The 27,521-nt window shown below is 35.2% G+C and overlaps 1 protein-coding gene across 2 annotated transcripts in view; it reads left to right on the forward strand.

Moving 5' to 3' along the window:
- SPAG16 (sperm associated antigen 16) overlaps positions 1–27,521 on the forward strand; it is a 1,017,727-nt gene that overhangs the window by 485,931 nt on the left and 504,275 nt on the right. For both annotated transcript variants that reach the window (XM_045078716.1, XM_004767008.3), the window contains one exon: positions 12,391–12,534. In XM_045078716.1, the coding sequence (XP_044934651.1) occupies positions 12,391–12,534 (144 nt within the window). The remainder of the gene's footprint in view (positions 1–12,390; positions 12,535–27,521) is intronic.

The raw sequence follows: 27,521 nt of genomic DNA on the forward strand, positions 1-27,521 counted from the left end.
TGGAGAGAGGATGAGGAAGTTGTGATTGCCTTATCCAGCTCACGAGCCAACCAAAGCACATGTCTTTTAAAGGACCCCCCTCTAGATATGGACATTTTGGGGAGACAATGGTGTCAACCACAAAAACTCACTAAATACCTACTATGTGAGAAGGATCTCTCAAAGCTATTTAAGATAATAATTGGAAGGGACACTGGGATGGCTCAGTTGGTTGGACGACTGCCTTCGGCTCAGGTCATGATCCCGGAGTCCCGGGATCGAGTCCCACATCAGGCTCCCAGCTCCATGGGGAGTCTGCTTCGCTCTCTGACCTTCTCCTCGCTCATGCTCTCTCTCACTGTCTCTCTCTCAAATAAATAAATAAAATCTTTTAAAAAAAAGATAATAATTGGAATAGTTAATTTTACTGAACATCAGGAATTACACTAAGTACTATTTATGAATTATGTAATCTAATCTATATGAGCTAAAGACACTTATTCCTATTTTACTAAAGAGGAATCTGAGGCTTAGGTATCTTTCAAATGCTAAGTCCAGTTATACAAATGCCAGAATATTTAGAGTAACTGCTATATAGAGCTGCTTTGCTTAAACTATTGCTGTGATTGTTATAACCAAAAGAGAAAATAATCATGACATATAAAATTCCTTCTATTTCTGTCAAATTTACAACATGCTATAGCAAAATAATTTCCTTTTTGGCAAAATGTTCTAGAATAAGAGTCTTTTTATTAATACATTTGCGATTTTGTGTTCAGAATTGTCAGTGCCTAAGTTTACCCAAAATTAAGTATTTCCTGTGATTATCTGTCCACACCACTCAGTTTGAATTTTGCTTTAATGCATTAACAATATTGATAAAGGTGTGAGGGGAGGGATGTGGAAGCAACTGATCTGTTGTATAAGAGGATGAGAAGATTCAAATAGAAATGTAATAAAATAAGTGAGGTTATTAAATCAGATGAAGTTCTGCAGGTCACTGAAACCTTAAATTGAGGAGAGATAAAACAGTGCACAAGAACACAGAATCTTAAACTCTTAGGCATTCTTATACCTACATGAGTGAAGTAAATAAAGGACAACTAGACACAGAGGAAGCTTGAATAAGCAAGATGAAGGGTTTGATAAACACTGCAGCAAACACTTATTACCACCCACCTCTGGTTGCTCTTATAGTGAGTTTCTTTTCCTTGCTAAGGACAATATAAAAAAACAAAGTGTTAAAACATAAGTGTTAAAACACACATGCACATATAATGCCAAAAGTAGGTGGAGGCAGAGACACATTGCACAGGGGAGCTTTGAGTAATTTTTTTTTTTTAAGATTTTATTTATTTATTTGACAGAGATCACAAGTAGGCAGAGAGGCAGGCAGAGAGAGAGTGGGAAGCAGTTTCCCTGCTGAGCAGAGATCCTGATGCAGGGCTCGATCCCAGGACCCTGAGATCATGACCTGAGCCTAAGGCAGAGGTTCTAACCCACTGAGCCACCAGACACTCAGCTTTGAATAATTTTAAGAGAGTCTCGGCTGCAGACATTGAATGTTACATAAAGAAAGTAATTTGAGTTATTTAAAAAAGAAGAGTTAATTAAACTGTGTGCTTCAGAGAACTGAGGATGGCACATAACTTTTATTTCTTTCACTGAACTGGTCAAAGTCAAGGTAGATAATAAATCATAGAATTGAGTGCAGTTGCTCTGATTGCAGTATTGGGCTGGGTAAAAACAAGGGCCAGCACCTCCCTGAGATTGCAGCAGGTTGCTGCTGGGATTGCTCTCCCTGTCCCCTTTTCTTACCCAAAGTGGGCAGTTGGATATAGAAGTAGCCAATATATGATACGTTTCATTTTTGTTTCTGTCACGTGGAAAGGAATATGTCAGCAGCATTTACGATGCAGAGACAAATTCATGGGAATAAAAGATACAACAGCACCCTACTGTATGGCAAATTATCAGGACCCTTTTCCCGTCTGTTCCTTGTTTCTCTTAACCTGTCATTGTTTGGACCTATTTCTGTCTACCTCATTCTCTCTTTAGGATTCAAGCCCCACCATTTTATGTGTTGATCATTTCTCACTTGGTTCCAATTGGCCACCGACTTCCACCCTGTGAACTTGTGTTTTTCACTGTATCCATTACTCCTGGCTCTCTACATCTGGTTGCCAACCCCGAATTGAACTTGCTTGTGCTTTCTACATAGCTTTATTGAGATGTTTTTGTAACTGAATTTTACTCTCGTTCCTTCATCATCCCCTACTTACTGGAAACTGATCAGGAGCTAACTCACTGCAGCTCCTCAGCTTCCCCTCTAATATCCTCAGCTACAAACAGCGAGTACCAGACTCAGAGATGGTGGCCTCTCTTGTCCCCATCACACTTGCCACATGATCTCTGACAGAAAATGAGACCTGCACGCGTTTTGACCTAGAAATCAGATGTTAGAACGATCTATGTAACCCAGGATAATTTCAAAATGTTCCTCAAATTCCAAAATGTATTTGTAAAAAAAGTACTGAATTTTACTGAGTTTTCTTCAATAATAATCATAAATAACTGCTTTTGGCTTTCTAATGTATTTATCAAGTAGAGACCAAAAAATGTGTCAGTAGTTAAATATCATAATCTTTATACTGGCTTGGTGGTTTCTAACAAATTTGGCTATGTTCAGAACAGAATTCTGTACTATAGTATGTAAATTTACCTTAATTCCTTGTCTTAAGTAGTAATACTTCCAATTACTCCTTGATTATATATCTAGGTTATATTTTTAAATTTCCTCCTGGAAAAGAGATTTTGTGATATAGCTCTTACCATGGGAATGTTTGACTGTAGCTTAAAAAAGCATCTACTCTGTGTCACTAATATACTAAGATGTAAAATGGAAAATTTTTATATTCATAGCTACACAGAGTTCTTGTAAATTGCTGAAACATGAAATAACCAAATAAACTTTATTATTGAAATGGGTTTCTTAAGAACATAAATGTGTAATGTAACTTTCAAACCTGTTAAACCATAAAGAACTACAGCGATTTCATAATAGGAAGCACAGTGTGTATAAAACTATGTAGCATAAAATGTTCAGCTGCTGAAGTAACAGGAAAGTTCCAGGAGGTATTTTCATAAATCTGGAAACAGTTAACCTGTTTTAATGATCTCCTTCATTCCATATACCTGACTAGCAGGGCCTGGCTTTCTTTGCCTTTGGAGTTTATAAATTTAATATAGTTAAGTAGGTATTTTGAAATAGTCTTTCATATATTTGAAAGTTCAACAACTTTTGGAGAAAATGGAATGGTATTATTCATATTGAAAGTATCCCTTTCTAAGATATGTTTTATTTGGTAAGTAAAACAAGAGTAAAGTGAAGGAGACAGAATAAATGACATCACATTTTTTTTTTATGTGAAGCAGAGACATAATAAATTTAAATGGCTTTTATTCAATGCTACTGGTCCCCATGCCTTAAGAATTTTCTTCTTGAAAGATATTTGGGAAATGGCCCCCCTTACGTACTGACCAGAGTTGGCACTATCTCCACCCTGTGAAATATAGATATCCAACTGCCCAACTGGTTTTCAAAGCTTATTAAACTGCATATTTGCATATATGTTGACTTTTCATAAAAGACTTTTGAGTTGAATATCAGTGGAAAATGTTTACCTTTACATATGTATTTGCAGAAGTTTTTCATAATAAAACAAATCTACAAATCTCAATGGAACATATACTAGTTTATAGACATTAGTATAACAAAATAGTATAACAGATAATAGTATAATAGTATAACAAAAATAGTATTATGCTTATTTATAAGCAGCTGATTTAGTTTAATTAAGATTAGCTAAGATTGGATTTTAAACTGAAATCTTTCCCTAGAAAACTGATTAGATTTGAAATTAAACTAATACTTTAGTTTAATAATATACATTTGTGGACACTTGGGTGGCTCAGTGGGTTAAGCCTCTGCCTTTGGCTCAGGTCATGATCTCAGGGTCCTGGGATCAAGCCCTGCATCAGCAGGGAGCCTGCTTCCCCCTCTCTCTCTGCCTGCCTCTCTCAAATTAATTAATAAATAAAATCTTAAAAAAAATAAAAATATACATTTGTGCCATGTAATTCAAATAAAACAAAGATTTTGGGAAGTTGTATTGAACTGCTTCTTCACACCGGACGAGAAAAGCTAGACAATATACGTCTTGTTAAAAAGGATTTGCGTTTAGTCTATGAGCTCCTTATATGTGTGATGTTACATAAAGCGTATTTGACTTTGTTTTTTTGGTATATGGCCTTTTGAATATCTATTGTGCAAGCAAAGTCCCTGGTGAAGGCCTTTCACCACTGATGACCCAGAACACACACCCATCCCTCCCTGCCTCTTACCTGTTGATGGCTGGATTAGCACTACTAGCCAGGGAGCAGGACAAAGGGAAGACTATTTGGTATGCCACATACTCCTAATTTATTGTACATATAAAGTTGAAAGAATGTTGAAGAAGAAAAATTAAAAAAAAAAGAATTTAGCTTTTCTGGCTACCTCCAGTGAAAGAAAGTGGCACATTAATAAATCCATAAACTATGAAAATGTCTCACCTATTTAGTAAAAATGAAAGGAAGATGCTACTTTCCAGACCTTGACAATATAAATCTGACTTAGCTTTGAATAAACTCTATGATATCACAGTTTTTACACTTAAAGCGACTGGGAAGTATTAAGATTTTTTAAAAATTAATTAATTTATTTTTTTATCCCCAGGGGTACAGGTCTGTGAATCACCAGGTTTGCACATTTCACAGCACTCATCATAGCACATGCCCTCCCCAATGTCCATATCACATTTTCTTAGCTGACTTCTCAAAGTGAATGTGACTCGATATCGTATTTTGACAGATTTCTAATTGTTTTGTGCACATATTTGTTTTATGACTTTTGTTCCATTTTACTTTGGCATTTTTAAGGTACATTTAATTACTTAATATCCTTTATTGATGAGAATAACTATGGGCTGACTCTTTCTAAAGATAATGGTGAAACTGTTAATATAGTAAAGTGATATCTGTCATAATAATGAGGAGCTATCTGTTAACTTGATCTAAGGCCATTATTCTCAGGTTACTGCTGTATACTTCTAGCTAAATGTCCTGGTTTCTTCTCTTGCTCTTTCCTTTCTTATTTTCCATGTAACAGCTAGAGAGAGCTTTTGAGTACTTCCCAACCACATACCACTCTAGTACTTAAAGCCATTCAGTGATCTTAGGATAAACTGTTCTCTTCTTTTCTCAGCCTCTATCTGGTTCTTGTCTTTCTACTGTTCCTCACCCACCTGCAACACAGTCCTCATTGCTGTTCTCTGCAGTCACTCGGACCTTCCTTCTGTCCATTGAATACATCAACTCCTTTCAGCCAAGTGCTTTTACACATGCAGTCACCTGTACCTGCTCCTGAATCATCCTAAAGCTGTCTCTTCCTTCTTGCCATTCTGATTTCAGCTTCTTGCCATTCTGATGTCACATCTTGATCAAACGGACTCCCTTAACCACCTCATCAAAACTAACATTCACTCCCCAAATCATTGCCATATCACTTTGTTATGTTTTTCTCATAGCTGAATTATTTTGTTCAGTTATTTTATTGTTACTGTTTCCCACCATTCACATGCAAATGAGTGAAGTAATGTGGGTGATGCCCCTGTCTGTTTTGCGTACTGCATCATAGGCACTTGATGCATATTTGTCAAAATAGTGAAAGAAAGTGGCACATTAGAGTGCATTGTAAATCCTGAAGGATATCCAATTATAAGATGCAATTATTGGCTGAGTAACAGTGAGACAAGTCTTTTATATATATTTGTCCTGGTAAGCTGGATAAAAACATGTGTGAGTGTGTGCTGTCCTTAAGAATAAGTAAATAAGCGGTCACCCAAAGTTTATGGGGCACACATTTTGATATTGATTCCTTTTCAAACTACGGTGCATCTTCTATGTTGGAAATAATTAGAGCCTGTGAACTGAAGTGAAGGAAACGTTTACAATGCTGAATAACCTAAAGTGTAGACAGGGATATCTAATTAGTCTTTCCTGTGACAATCTTTTTTTGGATTAATATTCTTCTCTTTGAAAAGTCTAACAGTGGTGCTTATGTCACCGACTCTACTGATAATTAATAGTGTTCTCCATACACCTACACATATTCCTTCCCAAATATTCTTGTGTAATGCCACTACTGGAAAGAACAATTTCAATTAGAGAGGAGAGCTTTTGAAGTATATATCATGTGGTCTATTATAAGGAATATGTCCTATTATAAAAGAAAAATCTCCTACAGAACATAATACTTTATGTAACTTGCCTGGGATATTGTTTAACAAAACATTTTATGGATACTTCATCAGAACATGACTTAATGAAGAAGCAGGACTAGCATTCATCCACAATTTTTTCTTTTTTTAAATCCCTAAGATGTTTTCCTGTACTATTTCCACCTTAGTCACAAGCTTATTAACTTGGGAATGAGGTGACAGGGCCTTTGTCTTTGAATCTTGTAATTATAATTAATAGTAAGTTAAAAGAGAAGCAGAAAGCTTATATTCAAAGTTTAAAGTAAAATGACTTTGTGGCACTTAGGGTAGGTGCCAGGAAGATATTAAGTAAGAGCTCATTATTCTTATTAATTAGAACTTCAGGAAGACAACTTTGAGAAGCAAAGTCATTTTATGGTTATGAGAGGGACACCTGTTTGTGGACAGAGCTTGGGGAGAGGAACTGTACTGTTCTTATCTGAGGATGCGTAGGGCCTAGCAGAGGCTTTCCCAGATGACCCACAACTACTTTGTGCCAGTTAGATATGTAAAGACAGAGATAAGGAGTCAGTGTACACATACTATCTACTGTTTCCCTCAATGCATTTCTAAAAGTCATGTCATGAAATAAACAACCACAAAACTGCATTGTTTACTTGTGCAAGTATTATATGTGGGGGCTACATTTTCACCAGATGATTTAACATCAAATAAACCCCAGCAATGGCCAATGTCTGCCAAAGCCATATGGAAACATCATTTCTAAATATCTACAATTTTAAGTACTAATTTTACTAGCCATGTTCTTTAAAATAAGCATTATGGTTTATAGAAGTTAACTGCATGAAGGGGTAGGTTATAACAATGTACAGTAGTTTTGAATAATAATAATAGCTAACTTCAGTGGAGAGACCATGTTCAGATATTGTTTCAACCACTTTACATATATCAGCTTATTTTAGCCTCACAACACCTCTATGAATGAGATTTGTAATTCCCTCCTTTTCACAAATATGGAAACTGAGACTGAGAGGTTATACAATGTAATTAGCTACTAAGGAATTTGTAGGCCCATATTCAAATCTAGGCATGCTGGCCTCAGGGATTCTGTCTGTGCTGTGATAGTAGTGTTCACTGAGTTCATTACTTGCCGGCCACTATCCTAAGTCCCGTACATGCATTTACTTAGTTAATTCTCAAAACAAATCTATGAGGTCAATACTATATTATTCCCATTTTTCAGATGAGGAAACTGAGGAAAAAGCTAGTGAAGTGACTGAACCTGGGGATGCCTAGCAAGTAAACACTGGAGCAAGAGTTCAAACTCACATCTTACTCTGGAGCCTACTCGCTTAAACACTAGGCTACTTCTTGCCGGGCAAATGCTTTACATCAGGATCAGGCAACTAGACAAACTTGGGCCCAAAAGTAGGTTTTGCTGAATAAAGTTTCACGGAAACACAGCCTTGCTTATTCATTTATGTTTTGTTTATTGCTACTTTCATTCTACAATGGCAGAGTGGAGTGGTTAGAGCAGAGACCATATGGTTCATGAGCCTAAAATATTTACTCTCTGGACCTTTAGAGTAAAAGTTATCCAACATCTGCTTTAGATCATAAGCACTTCTTTCTCAGTCGTTGTTCATTCATTCCCCACCACTCTGAACCTAGCCAGTGTCCAATTTCCAGAAAATAACAAATGACAGTAACTAAAGCCTTTCAAACATCATTAGAAAATGACAAAAAAAAAAAAAAAGTTTGATAGAAACCTCAAGGTGCATTTCCATAGATTTTTTAGATAGAAATAAGACAACATTTAGGGTTGGATTCTGCCCCATTGTCATCTAAAAAAAGAAAAGGCAGTTGAGGTTCTCAGCTCGCTCTACTAAGAGACGGGGCTTCTGGAGACAGTCTGCTTATATTCATGTCCTCACTCTGCCAGTTCCTGGCTTCATGACCTTGAGCAGATCACTTAACTGGTATGTGTACCAGTTCTCTGAGCTACAAGATGGATATAATAGTAGACTCACCTAGCTCCTCAGGGCATTATGAGCATAAATGAGTTAATGATGTTAACATAATGAGTTAATAATTTTGTTATCAGAAACTGACTCATTATTTCTCCTGTTCTTCAACTTCTTCAAAAGAATGATTCAGAGATAACCAGAATGATAAAAGTTGAATATACTGGGAAAATTCTCAATGAATTAAAAGCCTATGGAATCAATGCTTACTAAAATACCCTTCTACATTTTTCTTTATGGAATGTTATATGAAAATAGGTAGATAAAAACTCAATGTCGGGGCGCCTGGGTGGCTCAGTGGGTTAAGCCACTGCCTTCGGCTCAGGTCATGATCTCAGGGTCCTGGGATCGAGTCCCGCATCGGGTTCTCTGCTCAGCAGGGAGCCTGCTTCTCTCTCTCTCTCTCTCTGCCTCCCTCTCCATCTACTTGTGATTTCGCTCTGTCAAATAAATAAATAAAATCTTAAAAAAAAAAAAAAACAACAAACAACTCAATGTCCTCTGACATCTTGAAGCACAATACAAGGCTCATAATAGTAGCACAAGAGAAGATATTTAATAAAGATCTTAGTAAGTGCAACATATAATACATTAGGACAGAGGCCTAATGCAGACAGGACTGTTAGAGAATGCTACTCCCCTGGTTTCCCCTGCAGCACCAGAGCATTTTAATTGTAAATGATAGGGTCCACCAAAGCCTTTAAGACACTCACAGTCAAGTGGTACCCAGCTTTGATATATACATTGACAGTTCCTAGATGAGTTTTTTAACTTGATATTAAAGATTTTTTTTTTTTTGACAGAGATTTCAAGTAGGCAGAGAGGCAGAGAGAGAGAGAGAGAGGGGAGGAAGCAGGCTCTCCACTGAGCAGAGAGCCCAACGTAGGGCTCAATCCCAGGACCCTGGGATCATGACCTGAGCCATAAGGCAGAGCTTTAACCCACCCAGCCACCTAGGCCCCCCTAACTCGGTGTTTAAATGACTTCAGAATTTATGGGAAATGATAATATCACCAATTTCTGTAATAGGGATTGTTGATGTTTAAAATATACACATATAAATAATAAACTATGAAAGACTAATACTAAGTAGAAGTTGTGAAAATCATGAGCCCCAGAATCATGAGACTATCATAAGTTCAAAGCCAGCATCCATCCATTACTGAATGTGAACTTGAACAACCTATATAATATCTCAATCTCTTGTTCACTTAGTTGTAAAATAACAAAATTTACAGCACCGATGTCAGTCACTCAGATACTTCACACACGTTTATGGAAGAGCTCCTATGCATGTGCCAGCCACTGTTGGGGCTGAGTGTATGACGGGTGCAATAACCTACTGCCCTCCTATGCTTTAAGTCCACCTGTGAGAAGTAAACATTTAGTACAAATTCTGGTGCATACTCGGTTTTCAAGTAGTGCTAGATGTCATTACTGTTAACTAGTGAGGAAGAAGAGGAAGATTTCAGACACCACTGCCTCACAGTGGAGTTGGTAATAATACTGAACTCACGCATCTTGGAATTATTTCTGGTTCATGGCCCCTACCTTGTGTTCACAATCTTGATCTTCCACACAGAGTGATCTGAGTTGGGATTTGCTACTCTTGACTAGGGGTCTTTATCACTATGACGCCATCTTTGCAGATATACTTACTGAATGATTAATTCAATAGCAAGTATTGATTGATTGATTATTATGAAACATTCTCATCTGTGTATTCTGGGTATATTTCTGTTCACTTAAAGACCATTTCATAGATGGGCATTCCTAGGTGGCTCAGTTGGTTAAGTGATTGACTCTTGGTTTTGGCTCAGGTCATGTACTCACAGTCCTGGTACCTAGCCCTATGTCTGGCTCCCTGCTCAGCAGAGAGTCTGCTTCTCCTCTCCCTCTCTATCTACCCCTCCCTCTGCTCATGTACTCTCTTTCTTTTTCTCAAATAAACAAATAAATAAATATTTTTAAAAAGACCAATTCATGGATGAAGTAACACATATTCTTTAAAAAATAGGATACTGTGTTTGATTGAAATTTGTCCAGAATAATTAGAAGAAAACTCATTTATAGATGAGATATATTTAAAAAGAAAAAAAAGAATTATTATTAGAAAAGGTGTATATAAGCAAAGAAACCAGAGATTGTGATGATAGGATCAGACCATACAAAGTAGAAGCAGACACTCCAGGTGGTTTGGAGGAGGCCCCAAAGTGGAAGGGATCAGAAAAGTCTGGAAAAACACTTTCAAAACTGATTAACTACCAATGAGTGTGTGTTTATATTTTCTCTTTCACTTCTACAAATAGCTCCCCTCACAAAAGTCATTTTGGAAACTTATCTTTCAAAGTCCGTAAAGACATCAGTGATTTTAGTTATCTTACTTAAAGAGGGTAATTTATCATCTAGCCAAGTGTGCACGTGTCTGCCAAGAAAGCTTCGAGCCAACATACATCATACTCAGTAGCTTCAAGGATTTGGTTTGCCTTCTTATATGTGTTTGAATATAGAATTCATTTCAATCTGACATTTTTTACCTCTCATCATATTTTTCTTCTAATTAAGTTCTATAAATGTATCCTCTACCACATTTGAGCTGTAATAAATTCCTTTCCTGAATTGGCCTTCTGAAAGTCACAAACCAACATTGTGATGAATTGCAAAATGACTAATTTCCCTCTTGTGTTTATTTTGAGCAGCAGAATTCTGGAGAAAAAAATGAGGCAGTGTTTCACTAGAAAGAAGGTCCTGCTTGTAGTGATTACATGCCTGTAAATTGAATATTTCCAACAGTGACCGACCACAGCAGATTTCCCAAAACTGTATAGGTATAATGCAAGGACATAATTTTGCAGCCCCAAATTTTGGGATTTAATGGTATTGCTGGAAGGGATCCATAATGAGGAAAATTTTGGTCTCATGTAAGCCTTGGAGTTAATGATGGAGGTGTGGGCTGAGACCATGATGTCATAGAGAAATTCATTTCCTGAATTCTATATTGCAGAAGAAAAGAACAAGGCCATTCATAGAATGGAATGCAGGAGAAATGAATGTTTAATTTTTATTTTTTAAGTCATTATTTGTTTTACTTCACTATATAGGCAAGTAGATGCATTATGTCTTTGATATGAGATGGCTGTGTTGAAATTGAACAATTTGTTGGTAATAAATAGGCTGGCATTTTAATAGGTGCTTAACATTGGGCACATTTGTTCCTATTACATTGTAAAGCATAGATGAAACTCTATATAAATAAGATTAAAGCATTGCCATAGGTAAAATATCAGGCATTAACCTTGTAGACTCTTGATTTTAGAATGGTTTAACTCCAATATTTAAATAGCCACAATGATCATAGCTCAGTTCAAATAATACTGCTTAATGTGTTAATCATTAATTTTACATACTTCTTTCTCATTTCCCTCTATGCCTTTATAGAGTGGGAATTGCCTTATGCATCCTGAATTCATTACCGTAATTTGTGTACTGTGCATTGACTGAAGCCAATTTAAGTGGCATATTAGCTTAGAATTTGAGCTTCTTCACTTTGTATAGATAGTGGGCCATGGAGTTAATGTTTCATTTATAGTATTTGTTATAGAGCTATGATAATGTGGTTATGATTCATGATCTTTTCCTGGATAATGCCTGATTTAAGATACACTGTAGTCTGAAAAGAATCTTGATTTTCTATAATAAGCATGGCTACTGGTCCAAATATCCTAACATTAAATTATCATTGGCATAACTTTTCCTCTGTAAAAGGAAAATCAGAATTATGGTTTTCAAGTCAGGATTAAGATATTCGCCTAACCAATCATCTTATTTTCCCAATGAGGAATCTGAGATCCAGCGAAGTTGGTTAGATTGATGGCTATCAGAAAAATGTAAGCATTAGAGCTATGGCCAGGATGTAGAACCTGGCTCTTCTGACTCCTGAGCCAACACTCTGCGAGCGGTCCTGCCTTGCTGAAATGGGATAACCACTGTCATTTCATTTATTCAAAATGTGGAACCATTTGCTCTCATCTCCCCATAACACTGTTTTCTTGTCTCTCCCTGTGCAGCATCATCATGCACCCCCGCAAAGACATCCTGGTCACCTGCGGGGAGGACCGCCTCTGGAAGTTGGTGGGGCTCCCCAAAGGCAACGTGCTTCTAACAGGATTCGGCCACACCGACTGGCTTTCCAACTGCTGCTTCCATCCTAGGTCAGTACACACAATTCCCTGAACCTGCCTACTCTCTCCGGGAACACACTTATTTACTGTTTTGTCACTCCACTGGCTTTTGTTTAAAACCACTTTATTGGGGGCACCTGGGTGACTCAGTGGGGTAAAGCTTCTGCCTTCAGCTCTGGTCATGATCCCAGGATCCTGGGATCGAGCCCCACATCAGGCTCTCTGCTCAGCCGAGAGCCTGCTTCCCCCTCTCTCTCTGCCTGCCTCTCTGCCTACTTGTGACCTCTGTCTGTTAAGTAAATAAATAAAATCTTAAAAAAAAAAAAAGAAAAGAAAACACTTTATTCAAGTATGAATGACATACAAAAAATTGTGCAGAGGTAATGCATGAACCTTGGTAAGTTTGAAGTATTCATCTTTGAAATTACCACCACAATCTATGCCATAAATATACCTATCGTCCCCCAAAGTTTCCTCCCACCCACATTATTGTTAATATTTATTATAAAATAATTAATGTAACATCTGCCCTCTTAGAAATTTTCATGTATACAATATTATTGACTCTATGTTATACAGTAGATCTCTAGGACTTAGTCTTCTTGTATAAATGAAAGTTTATGCTTCGCTGGCTTTGATGTTGCTTTTCTCTCTGGACCCCCACACCCTCCACTGAATTTTGAGACATGTAGACAAATGCTTTTTTGGCTTTCATATATTGATGTTAGATTGACTGCTTTTGATATTTGGAGGATGTAAAAGTTAGTCCACATGCTGACACATTTAACAAAAGTAATCAGTATTCCAGGACAAGCAGTATTAGTGCTCCTTGTAGACACAAGCTCTGACAAGGCACATGGATTTCTAGTCAAGAGTACCTGCCAAGTGTTTACTTTGCTTCTGTTAATTTGCAGGTTTTCCTCTTAGAATTAAGTTATCTACCAAAAAGGATCAGAAGGCAGTGATGAATTTCTTTAAAAATTTAATGACACTCAAGATATTAAAGAGAACAAAGCAAAAGTGAAAGCTTCGAACCCTATAATTGTAGACTTCACTGTATTTTGATATTCAAAAGAGGCCAAGGGCACAGAAGTAAAGACATTGTTAAACACATAGATAAGTTTTTTTTTTTTCCTAGTGGCAGAAAGGTCTGCCCACACTTGTTCCTGGGGGTAACTCCTACCCCCAATCCTGACTGTAGTCTCTTGTTTATCATATTTAACATTTGTAAATACACTTGCATCTGGCTCTAACACTCTCTGGTCTAGGTACTCTTGGAGATTCATAGTTCTTGGTACAATTTCTAAACTATTCCATTGGAAAATTTTGTTCTTAGGAGAACTCTATAGATCTATTTTCATGTTTTAAGAAAATTCCTTTACTTTTTCAACTCTTTGTCTTACTGAATGTCAATGAAATTAGATTGAATAAAAATAAATTGTTCAGAAATTTGTGAGTTAATAAGAAAAGTGAGCTGATGTATTTTAATTTTTGAAAAGCTCCTCCAAGTGTAATTTATTTGTAGTACTAGGTGTCTGAACTTAATTTTTAAACATGTAGTGCATTTCATATCTCCTATATAGATAAACAGATTCATGCCACTCCTCACCCCTTAGGAACATAAAGTCCATCTTGCTAGCAGAGACAAGGCAATTAGTAGTATAGTCTATTACTTTTGTAGCTGCTGGGCATGCTAATCAGATTTACATAATGCCCTGTTACCATGGCAGCCAGTGACTCAGAGATTTTTCTCCTAAGTGCTTGACCAGCACAAGGTCCTTTTAATAGATCTTCCTGTTTTCCCACTCAATTACTGAAATTAAAATGAGGTGAAATACATCATTATTCACTCATAATATGAATTTACATTCAGTACTTTCTTTGGCAGAATTGTAGTAAAATGCAGCTACACTCTTTTTTTTTTTCTAATGCATAGGATAAAAATAATGAGAAACAAATACATTTAACCTTAAATGTTTTTAAGTGAGAGATACTGAATAGCAACTGTTGGAAACTGATTTTATGTGGAATTAATGAAAAATGATAAATGATTATTAGAAACAAGAAAAAGTCTTTTATATTTGGGATAGAAATCACAGTTTATAGTCTTCTCAGAGTCATATGTGGGATCAGCTTGATTCTGCTACCTTGGAAGAGGCTCAGAGTGGATCTACTATATACTGGCACATACCTGATCCCTGTGCTTTTCATAAAAGAAAAGAAACTTGTACATTTTCTTTATTTAATTTGTAATTGTAGTTGTTCCTAAGTGTAACTAGGAACTATAACTTATATAAATTCCAGCGGGATGTCTTCCTGATTACTATGACATTCAATGCAGTGTCTCTTCATCCACAATGACATAACCAAAATTTCTTTTGGAGGTCAATCCTATGTGATATGAGAGTGGTATACCCTGACTTACCCAAATTAGTCTTTGTTGTCCTATTTCCCTTGCCATAGTAGACCTCTTCAATGCATATGCAACAAATACAATGGTCATAGTAATATTACTATTAGGCAAAGAAGGATTGACAGATGAAAAAAATAAAATGAGAAGGTGACTTCTCATTTGAGGATTCAGATAATACGATGTGGAAACACATAAAGCAAAAGATCTGGTAAGTATAGGAAGATTCTGATGAAACCAGTCATCAGAGTCAAAGATTATCTCAGTTTTTAACCATGTAAACAAAATTACAATGGAACTAGAGGAATTAATAAACTAGTAAGCACATTTAATAGTATATGTTCAACTTCATTCTTTGTGAAGAGAAAATATAGATTCTTTGAAATCATTTATTTTTAATTTCTTAAAACGTATAAATCTTACACCAAAAATTTAATGTAAATGAGTTCTTCAGAATAGAAGTTATACAATCTGTAATTTGTAAACAATATTTAGTAATAAAAGAAAATAAATCAATAGCCAAAATAAAATAAAACCTGCATTATTAAAAAGTGAATAAGTGAATATTGAGTCATAGAGGACTGTAAACTGACACTACCTAGCCGGTAAAAATCACTACCACAATACTTACCAAATGTATGAGATGTAGCCAAAGCTGTAGTCAGAGTAAAATTCATAGCTTTCCCCTAAAGATACAAACGTAGTGATCCGAAGGGGCACATGCACCCGAATGTTTATAGCAGCAATGTCCACAGTAGCCAAACTATGGAAAGAACCTAGATGTTCATCAACAGATGAATGGATCAATGCTTTATTATTAAACACACACCAAAGAAATGAAAATAAGTGAATTATAAATTCAAATAAAAAAACCACAGCTGGTCAGCAAACTATAGAAAAGCAAAAGAATGAATAAATGAAAAATAGAAATTAAATTAGAATTTAAAAAGTGCATATGTATTGATCTAAAAGGTTTTTTGAGAAAAAATAGTAAAATAAGAAACTATAATAATATAAGTAGATACCAAAAAAAAAAAAAAAAAAAAAACTGGTGGAAAAATAAAAGTGAGGAAACAAATAGAAACCTTCATGATTTGGGAGGAGTTAAAGCCACAGATGTTCATACACACACACACACACACACACACACACGTCTGGCTCTTTTGTTAAAATAATAGATTTCTATAAAAATAAACATTACCAACACTGAACCAATGGAATGGAAACTCAGAGTAGATTAATAGCAATGGAAAGAAAAAAGTTCTGGAAGTTTTACCTTGCATTCCCATGTTGAGCAGTTCTATTGGCTACGTTTTTAAAATTTTATTTAAAAAAAATTAACTTTTAGACTCAAGGAATTTTTTGAGAACAAGGAAAATAAGGAAATTTAATTATGGTTTTTAAAATATAGCAAAAACATAACTCTAAACTGAACAAATGTAGTCCCCCCCATAACTATAGGCCCATTTTACAATTGTGCAAAATTTTTTTAAAAAGAGAAAGTAGAAAATGGAATTCAGTCATATGTTTTAAGAAATCAGGATACAATAACCAAATAAGATTTGTATTTGAGAAGTGTGGAGAACATAAGTGATTCAACTATGAGGACATTCTAGTGTGTTATAATAGTAGATAAATATTGAAAATTACTTTAAAACAGTTGGGTAAAAATATAGCACCTGTACTTAAGACACATATGTTTGCAAATAATGTTTAGCCTCTTGTGTTGGAATTGACAAGGAGAGTGGATTTTTCCAAAAATCCACTTAGTTTCCAGTTGGGAAACTAAGAAAATCTGGTAGGGGAAGGTGGAATCTGGATGTCATGGAGTTAGATCAAAAGAGGAATGGGTGCTTACAGGTAATAGGGCAAAGGGGGGGAAATAAACCTAGAATACCTAAAATACCTAAAATCATAGGAGTAAGTCCTGTTCAGGCTCTCATGTATCTGTGCAAGCTTAGTTACTTGTTGGTGTTTATTCTCAATAACTGTTAGGTACATATTTTTCTTCCCTTTAATGACAATGATTATTTTTTATTAAAACAGCTTGAACACTGGCATTTTCTAACATATTTGTAACTTACAAAAGAAAACGTATGTGGAAAAGTTTTAATTATAAGCATTGGGCCAATATTATATAGCCTGTACAATCGATGGCATTTAGAAACTTTTGTCACGGGCGCCTGGGTGGCTCAGTGGGTTAAGCCGCTGCCTTCGGCTCAGGTCATGATCTCAGGGTCCTGGGATCGAGTCCCGCATCGGGCTCTCAGCTCAGCAGGGAGCCTGCTTCCTCCTCTCTCTCTCTCTGCCTGCCTCTATGCCTACTTGTGATCTCTCTCTGTCAAATAAATAAATAAAAAATCTTTAAAAAAAAAAAAAAAAGAAACTTTTGTCACAAAGGATCAGTCTCCCAAAGGCTGTATTGTTTCAAAGTAATACTATATGCACATTGATCATTACCATCAGTTGTCTACAGGGGACTTGATTTTGTTTGTCTCTAAGTTCCTTAGCAGGATTTGTGTATCAAGACAATTTTTAGGAATGACATGGGTAACTGATCACAGTAGAACTGGCTATTAGTACATATTTACCACTAGAGGGCAATCATACATTGGGAAGGTAAGCACCCTCTGCATTTACAGGGTAGACTAAGGCACTAGCTGCGAAAGAGACTCATCAGTTAACTGAAAATGGTGAATGAGTGGAGCAATGCAGAGGATGTGCCTGGGCATTGCCTTTGCACTGTTGAAAGAGTAAAATGTATGATGCCACAAAGTAGAAGCCAAGCATACTTTGGTGCAAGTCAGACATCCTACTCTAAACCACTGACACATGGAATCAGCTTCAGTTGCTCATGTTAGAATCTTAGCTTCAGCTTTGCAAGTCCTGTCAGTTTTCTCATCTGTGAAGTGGGCATAATGATGATACTTACTTTGCAGGCTGATGGTGAAGGCTAAAAGCTGTAGTATATTAAAAACACAAATACCATTGCTCGATACATGTGTGCTCAATAATTGTTATCTAATGTTATTTGTTATCCACTGATAAGTATTTTGAGAACTTAGAGATAACTCAAAACTTTTTATAAAGCTGGTAACCTTAAACACTGAGATAAGAAAGGAAGAGTATGCTGCTATGTCTGGGGCTCACCAAGCCCCATTAGAAAAACACTGTCAAACCATGTTTCATCGTGTCTGAAGTTCTTACCAAGTTAAACACCAAAACAATTATAAATTGAAAAATAAACCTAATTAGTGTGAAAAGAAGTATGAATATCTACTCTTAGCACTTAAAAAACAAAAATGTTTTTTTAAAACTTATACCATTAAATTTACCATATTTTGCTTTTAAAGAAGAAAGAAAGAATTTTGCATATTTTCTGGTTTTTAGGTTTCAGGTTGTGTTTTAGGATGAAAATTTCTTTTGGCCAGAAACACCAAAAACAAAAGCTTTTTAATTTTTTTTAATTTTGTTTTTGAGGAAAGTAAAGCATATATAGTGTTTGACCTATATCCACAGGTATGTTTTATTGTTCTTGGTTTATTTAGACTAGCTTTGGGCAACTGAAACATAGAGTTGCATATCAATTTCCAGGTTAATATTAATAGATCAATGAAACACACACACATTATGCTACTTTAATAATATACTATGCTACCTTAATAATATACTATTTACTCTTTTCCTATACCAGGGAACTATACAATGATAGTGAAGTAGTTTTGAGGTAAATACAATGTCCGGTTCTCTGATGCTTGGGGTTGCATTTTCTTTTGTATGCTCAGAGCTTATTACATGAAACAGCATGTATCTTCCCAAATATCTCCATAAAATGAAAGTATTTGGGATTAGTGGTTTAAACATTTTCAGAATGCTGCATTTTTTTCCCGAGTTCATTGCCTGAGGCAGAAATAGACCTGACAGTATCCTGTTATACATAACTTCTACCCTTATAAGCTGATTTATGAATTGTGAATAAGCAGGACTCTACAAAATCCCTCATACTCTCTCTTCCCTGTACAAATTATCTATTTATGCATTTATATGGTGCCTAAAACCCTAGTGTGAAAGCTCCTTGACAAGTATATCATGTAGTGTTTTTTTTTTTCTTTGTTTGTTTGTTTTTAAAGCATGAATAACCTTTTTATATACTGGAAACATGGAGTCAAGAGTTGAGATTTCAAAGCATAATGAAGAAGTCGATGTACAATTTTCATAAGAGTGTAATGTCCTGCTTCTTCCTGGGCTTTAAATGTAGATACTTTGATTTTTACCAAGTAGATTTCTACCAAGATAATTTTGAGATACACCTGTAAAATGATAATGGTCTACTTTATATTCTTTGAAGAGGTATATATTATGCTTTCCTTCTTAATACAGTAAGTCATCTTTGTGTGAAGGAGATAAGCTTGGGAAGTAATAGCACACTTATTTAATTCTTTTGTTCAATTTTAAAGTAGTATGCGATCCTCCTAGAGAAAAGTGTTAAGAAAATAAGTATTTGGGGCACTTGGGTGGCTCAGTTGGTTAAGCATAAGTTGGTTCTGACATAGAACATGGTCTCAGGATTATGAGATCAAGCACTGCATCAGGCTCTGTGCTTTGTGGGGAGTTTGCTTGAGATTCTTTACCTCTCCCTCTGACCTTTCCACCTGCTTGTGTGCTCTCTCTGTCAAATAAATAAATACATCTTAAAGAAAGAAAGAAAGAAACAAAGAAAGGAAGGAAGGAAGGAAGGAAGAAAGAAAAGGGAAAAGAGAAAGAGAAAGAGAAAGAAAAGGAAGGAAGGAAGGAAGGAAGGAAGGAAGGAAGGAAGGAAGGAAGGAAATTTATTTTGCACAATGTCAGTGAAAAGTTGAAGACACTGCCCAATGGTTCTCCTCAGGTAAATGGCAGGATATGGTTCTACATAAGAAGCACTTCCTAAAGTCACACTTGTTTTCAAGTTGGGTATGAAAACAAAACAAAACAGTTGTATCATTTTATCTAATCTCTGATAGCCTAGTTGCTCATTTAAAAAAGGGGTTAACCTACTTTCTTAGGTTTACATGAAGGCTGCATGAGAACATTATTTAGAACACTTTGCTGTCTTGGGCTTAGAATAAGCATTTGGTAACAGTAGCATTGTTGGTATTCCATGGCAGATTTTTGCCTAGATCTGTTTTTTTGGTTTTGTTTTTTTTTAATAAACATATAATATATTTTAACCCCCAGGGTACAGGTATGTGAATCGCCAGGTTTACACACTTCACAGCACTCACCATAGCACATACCCTCCCCAGTGTCCATAATCCCACACCCTTTTCTCCCAAACCCCCTCCCCCCAGCAACCCTCAGTTTGTTTTGTGAGATTAAGAGTCACTTATGGTTTGTCTCCCTCCCAATCCCATCTTGTTTCATTTATTCTTAAAACAATATTCTCTCCAGGTCTGTTGGCCTCTCTACCTTGTTTTAGCAAGGAAAAAAAAAAAAATCCGAGGAATACTATAGGTTCATTAAGATCAGGGTCTGTATCATACCTATATCTTTGTATCCCAGGGGTATAACATATCAATAGAAACTTTATAGGGAATCAATTAATATTTACTTAATTAAAACAAACAGAATTGAAGTTGCTGCACCAGGAATGTGGCCTCTGTTTTTCAGACTCCTAATAATGTCATGTGATTATATGGCTATACCCACAAACCTTCACATATACACTCAGATGTATACCCCTCATTATAAATGAGATCATTTTATTAAAAGAACCTCAAGCCTAATATTCTTCATTTGCCACCAAAACCCTAAAATATCAAATCTTCTCTGAATAATATTACCATGAGAATAAATTTTACTCAAAGACCCAGTCATGAGGGGAAGCACTCCTAGAATGGCAGAACAAGAACCTTCAAAAATTGCCTCTTCCATAAAAGCAGAGAGAACACCGGCAAAAATTTGCTATGATCAGTCTGTCTTCCTTCCTTCCTTCCTTTCTTTTTTTAAGAACTTAACCAAAGGTCTGTACCCTCTGAGGAACATTTATTGGAGAAAAATTACCCTATTCCCATTCCTTTCTCCCCAGCTCTGCCATAGCTTTGAAAATCAATTGCCTCAAAATCACGGTAGCTGTGAAGCCAGCCATGGTACCAGCAACTAGAGGTGCAGAACAAATTTGGAGATCACAAAACCCCATTCTCAGATAAATGTCACTACTTGTACTTTCTGGAAGCCCCTGGAAATACCTATATGCAGAGCTTGTTTTTATTTGACCTGAGTCAGAACTTACTCTGTATGCATAGGTTATTTGACAGGGCATTTGTAGCAAACAATTAGCAGTATATGTTTAAAATTGCAACTGCCAGAGGAGCAGTAACAGTCAAACAAAAGGTTGACCAATATCTTTAAACAGAAAAGCAGAAGAATTAAATGACACTTTGAAAACCTAGGAATATCAAAGGATCCACGCATTTGGAGAGGTGCGTGAGAGCCTAGAAAAGACTTGAGGAGAGTTTAATCTCTCATCTCTGACTGACCTCGAGGGCTTGTGCAAGGGGGAAGCAAAGGCTAAGGCACTCTGGAAACTTCCATAGTGTTGAGGATGTGCCCCAACATGCATAAAGAACCCCTTGCCAAAGATTGGATGACTTATTGTCAAGGCATTTAACCAGGACCTGTTCAATCATCATTTAAATAAACAGACTTCTGTGGCCTCACCCAACAAAGAATATACACTTCATTTGGATGCTATCATAAATGAAATTCCTTTCTTAATTTTCAGATTGTTCAGTACTCAGTTCTAAAAGTGCAGTTGATTTTAGTGTATTCATCTTAACTCAATATGCAACTTCATTTATTAATTTTAAGATTTTGCTAGAATTCCTTGAGTTTTCTGTACGTTATCTTCACATATTATTGGCAAAGATCATTTTCCTTTCCAACAGGTGCCTTTTATTTATTTTTCTTATCTAATCATTCAGCTAAAACCTCCAAAAATATGTTGAGTAGACTTGGCAAGAGTAGAGGTGCTTGCTTTATTGTGATCTTAGGGGGAAATTGTTCTGTCCTTTACCATTAAATATGATGTTAACTGTGGATCTTTTGTGGATACATTTATCAGATTTAGAGCATTCCCTTTTATTTTCAATAACTTTTCTTCTGCTATTGAAATGGTCATGCAGTCTTTAACCTACAGTGTTTCCTATCAACTGATTTTTGTTTGCGAAACACTTCGCAGTCCTTGAAAAAATGCTATTTGGTCATGATATATAACCCTTTTCACATGTTACTGGATTCAGTTCGCTAGTATTTTGTTGAAGATATTTGCATCTACCTTCCTAAGAGATATAGATTATAGTTTTCTTGTGATGCCTTTGTCTGGTTTGGAAACCAGAACAATATTGGCCTCACAGAATAAAGAGGGGAAACAGTCCCTCTTCTATATTTTTTTTTTGGAAGAGTTTGTGAGGGATTGGTATTAATTCTTCTGTAAAAAATGGGTGAAATTTGCCAGTGAAGCCAGCTGAGCTTTTCTTTGTGGAAAGGTTTTGATCACTAATTCAATTTGAGGAATTTTTCCATTTCATCTAGGTTATTGAATTTGTGCCACATTGTTGCCGTATTTATTGCCATATTATTCGTAGTTTCCCAAATAATTCTTTAACTCTGTAAATTTGGTAGTAACTCCCTTTTCTTTCATTCTTGATTTTAATAGTTGGAGTCTTCTCTTTTTTGTTGTTGATCAGTGTAGCTAAAAATTTATCAATTTTGTTGCTCTTCTCAAAGAACCAACTTTTATTGCTGATTTTCTGTATATTTTTCTCTATTTCATTTATTTCCACTCTAATATTTATTCTTTCCTTCTGCTCTCTTTGGATTTCTTTTGTTCCTTTTCAGTTTCTTAATGTGGAAGTTTAGGTATTATTTGATATCTTTATTCTTTTACAATGTACTATTTATATTTATGAATTATCATCTAAGCAATGCTATAGGGAACATTGGGTAAGTTTTAGTACACTGTGTTTTTGTTTTCATTCACAGAAAAGTATTTTCTGATTTTTCTTATAAAATTTCTTCTGTGAGCCATTGGCCCATTAAAAGTATGCTATTTGATTTCCACCTATTTGTGAATTTTCCAAATTTCCTCTGTCACTGTTTTCTATTTTAATTCCATCATAATTAAAGAACATACTTTGTATGATATAATGCCTTTAAGTTTACTGAGGCTTTTTAAATTCACTAACATGTTATCCTGAAGAATTTTTGATGTACACATGGGAAGTATGTATCTGATTTTGCTGAGTGGCGTCTTTGATAGAGGTTTGTTAGGTCTAATTGGCTTATACTATTAAGTTTTATATTCCTCTGTTGCTCTTCTAATTATTCTATCATTAATATTAAGGAATTGAAGTCCCCAAATGTTATTGTTGAATTGTCTATTTCTTCCATTAATTCTGTCACTTTTACTTCATGTATTTTGGGTCTTGTATTATTTATTTATTTTTTATTGTTGCTACAACAAATTACCACAAATTCAACAAACATAATAAAAACAACACAAGTTTATCACCTTATATCTCTGGAGATCAGAAATCAGAAAGGGTCTCCCTGCGCTTACCTGAGTTATAAAATGCTTCAGCCACATTGGAAAAACAGTGTTGCACTTCTTCAAAATATTAAACATACAATTACCATATGACTGAGCAATTCCACTCATAGGTTTATATCCAAGAAAATTAAAAGAATACATCCACACAAAAATTTCTGTGCAAATGTTTATAGCAGCATTATTCATGATAACCAAAAAAATGAAATAATCCAAATGTCTATCAACTGATGAATAAATAAAAAAAATGTGTTATATCCAGACAGTAGAATATTTTTTTTTTAGCAATAAAAAGCTATGAGGTACTGATACATGCTGCAATATAAATGAATGTAGAAAACATTATGGTAAATGCTTACCACAGACTAGGAAAGAATGAGGGGTAACTAATGTATATGGGTTTCCCATGATGTGTGATAGAAATATTCTCAGATGAGGGTGCCTGGGTGCCACAGTCGGTTAAACGCCTGCCTCCAGCTCAGGTCATGACCCTTGAATCCTAGGACTGAGTCCCACATGGGGCTCCCCGCTCTGCGGAGAGCCTGCTTCTCCGTCTGCCTCTGCCCCTCCCTGCCGCCTGTGCTCTCTCTCGCTTGGTCTCTCTTGAATAAATAAATAAAATCTTAAGAAAAATTGTCAGATAAAATAGTGGTGATGGTTATACAACTCTGTAAATATACTTCAAACCATTGAATTTACCCTGTAAGTTAGGAATTTTATGATATATGAATTATATCTCAATAAAGGTCTATTTTAAGAAATAATTATAGATATATGTACAAATGACATTTATCAAAACCCTGACCTGGTGTTATGACAGACAGTTATAGTCACTTTTATAAAAATTTAAAGAGCTTAACATATATCCTTCTTACAAAAGTTAATCATGTCTATGTTTAAAATATTCTAATAAAAGTTATGGTACACAGTTGTTAATTTTAAATTGATACTTAATAGTTCGAGCATCATTCCAGACATTCAAGAAAAATGAAAAAAAATTTTGTGGACAGTCTTCACCCAAACAGATGTCTAGTTTAATCTCTCTAATAAATACACACACACACACATCCTGCTTTATGTATAAACTACAGTAGATATAGTACTACAGGTATATTAAATTAGAACACATATGTAATACTCTATTTGTACCAATTTATACTCCCCTTCCATAGTATATGAATGCCTATTCTTACCAAGTATGAATTTTATTTTTTTTTCAAACTCTTGGATGTATATTGGGTATGATATTGTCACTAAAACCTGAAATTATTACTGAAACGAATCTTTTCTTATAGAGTAGCTATATGCAGTTCTTCTTTTGTGAATAACTTTCTTTTCTATTTTTAAAACTCCTGTTTCTTTATAAGAACCCTTTATTTGTTAAATATAGTCATTTTAAATTATGTAATACATAAAGATCTCCCAGACTTAATCTTCAAATAAATTTTTGCTTATGGAGATTTTTTGTTTGATAAATATCTTTCTCTATGGTTTGTTGTTGTTCTTGTTTGAAATTAAATCTTTCCAAAAGTTTATGTAGCATTATTTACCAATCAGTTATTCTTATGACTCTCTCTTTGTCCTGATGCGTGTAAAAGCCTTCACCTCACCATTTATTCTCTTGTTTAATGGTTCTTGCTTTTTTTTTAAAATTTTACATTTTAATTATTTATTTTATTCTTAATGTAACAAGAAAATATAACTACTTTTCTTTCCATTAAGAAACAACATGAACTGTAGGTTTGAATCAAACTTCATTTTTTTTATCTTTATGGCAAAGAAATATTTTGATATCAGATGTTTAAACAACTCCATGGTTGGTTGATGATTTTTTTACTGGTGGTATCATTATACCAACATTTTCATGAAACTCTCTCTCTCTCTTTTTTTTTTTTTAACATATATGTGATTATTGGATTTTCTTTAAGCATTGACCCATAGTACTTCTTAATTCAATGATTCATTTTTGTTGTTGTTGTTGTTATTTTTTAAGTTGATTCCATGTCTGTGGAGCTCCAGTATGGGGCTTGAACTCACAACCCTGAGATCAAGACCTGAGCTGAGATCAAAAATTGGATGCTTAACTGACTGAGCCACCCAGATGCCCCTATTCAATGACTCTTAATAAACAATTTTTTTCACTTTCAATGAAAAGTGTTGACTTTAATTTTTGTGCCTAATTCAAGGCATTTTTGCTCATATTCATATTATTATTATTATTATTTTTAAAGATTTTATTTACTTTTTTGACAGACAGAGATCACATGTAGGCAGAGAGGCAAGCAAAAAGGAGGAAGGAGGCTCCCTGCTGAGCAGAGACTCAATCCCAGGACCCTGGGATCATGACCTGAGCCGAAGGCAGAGGCTTTAGCCCACTGAGCCACCCAGGCGTCCTATTCATATTATTTTAATAATTATTTCTTATGATTTATCTTTTTTTTTTTCTTTCTTACATTGCTCCTGTATTCTATTTGTCTCAAATCTTTCATTTGTTTTTATCAACTTCATCTAATTTTATCCCTTTACTTTTATTTCAAGGCTGAAGTTAAATATATATATATATATATATATATATATATATATATATATATATAATTTTTTACCTTGAACTTATTTTGTTTTAGCTCCCTTGCAGATTTTAACTTGATAATTATGTTTTTCATTGGCCTATGCAAGAGACCTGGAATTATGGTTCTTTTACTTGTCTGTAAACAATTAAGTACCATACGTTTAACCCAATTTAGGGTTGATATTTGTATTATCCTGAAGGACTGGGAAGTGGCCTCTTCTACCTTCCTCTTTCTTCAGGTCTCTAATTTACATCCACATCTGTCACCTGCTACTGCCAGTGTTGGGACCCACCCTTAAAGAACTTTAACTGGGCCAAAATTTTTACTGCCATAGATAGAGCTGTCTATTGCGTGCAATCCTGTTTCTACCACATATCAAGGTTTGATTCCAATCTGACTTGCTTTCATGGCAGGCAAATATTCACTTTCATGTATAATAAATTTGGGTCATGGATTCATATTCAACAGGCATGACAGAATACAGCAATTTACATTCACCTTCCCCCCGGCCCCTCGCCACCACTGACTTGGGATATGAGTGAGATAGCTCAAAAAGCATGTTCTTGGTGCAGCCACTCTGAGATGCATATTCAGGAAACTGACACTTGCCTTATCTGACCATTCTCAGAAGCTGCCATAGTCTTTCTCTTATAAAGCACTCTGGATAGGTGAGCCACAGAGGTACTTATTCAATTAACAGAAAACATTTGAATACATGGAACTGATACATTCAATTTAAAATACATATTCAACATATATAGAAATTTTCTCTAGTTTCTAACTCCTTCCTTCAGTGAGGTTTATCATCCCCTGTATCTCATCTTTATAAACGTCTCATCCTCTAATACATGGCCTGATCCTCATTTTGGATTTTTCCTATCTCACTTTCTCTAAGTTGTTTGATGCTGAGTTGTCTTGAACATTTGGCAAATAGGATTTAGTAGTTTTCTAATTGTTTTATTTTTTTGTTAATGAATAGAATTTAGAGAGTGTTATTTTCTCTGATTCTTTATAATTGTCCCATTCTTCTGACTTTTAGCATCATTTCAAAATCTTATGGTTTAAATAAATAAAAAAAAAAAAACAAGATGAGAAATAACTCAAAGGGAAACCAGTCTAAGTATGCTGACTATCCACTTATTTTATATGCCTCTTCCAGAAAGAAGCCTTAAGGTTTCATGTGTTTTCTGTTTTTCTCTTAGACCTTTGCTAAAAAGGAATGCCTACTTCTAAGATTTTATGACCCACTGAGATCTAGATGGAGCTCCCACTGGGTGTTCTGTTTATAATTTAGACACTTGTTCCAGAAAAACATCCCTTGCTGCAATGACCTTCTGTGTATTATGACAACTAGTCCCATAAATTCCTCTCTCCCTCTGAAGAGTTATTAGGTTTTCTAGGCTTTTTAAAAAGTAGTTCTTAATGCTGTTGTTCTTTTATGGATGGGGAACTG

The sequence above is a fragment of the Mustela putorius genome, unplaced genomic scaffold (assembly GCF_011764305.1).
Source record: "Mustela putorius furo isolate JIRA1106 unplaced genomic scaffold, ASM1176430v1.1 tig00000275_pilon_pilon_pilon, whole genome shotgun sequence".
In the NCBI taxonomy this organism is placed as follows: Eukaryota; Metazoa; Chordata; class Mammalia; order Carnivora; family Mustelidae; genus Mustela; species Mustela putorius.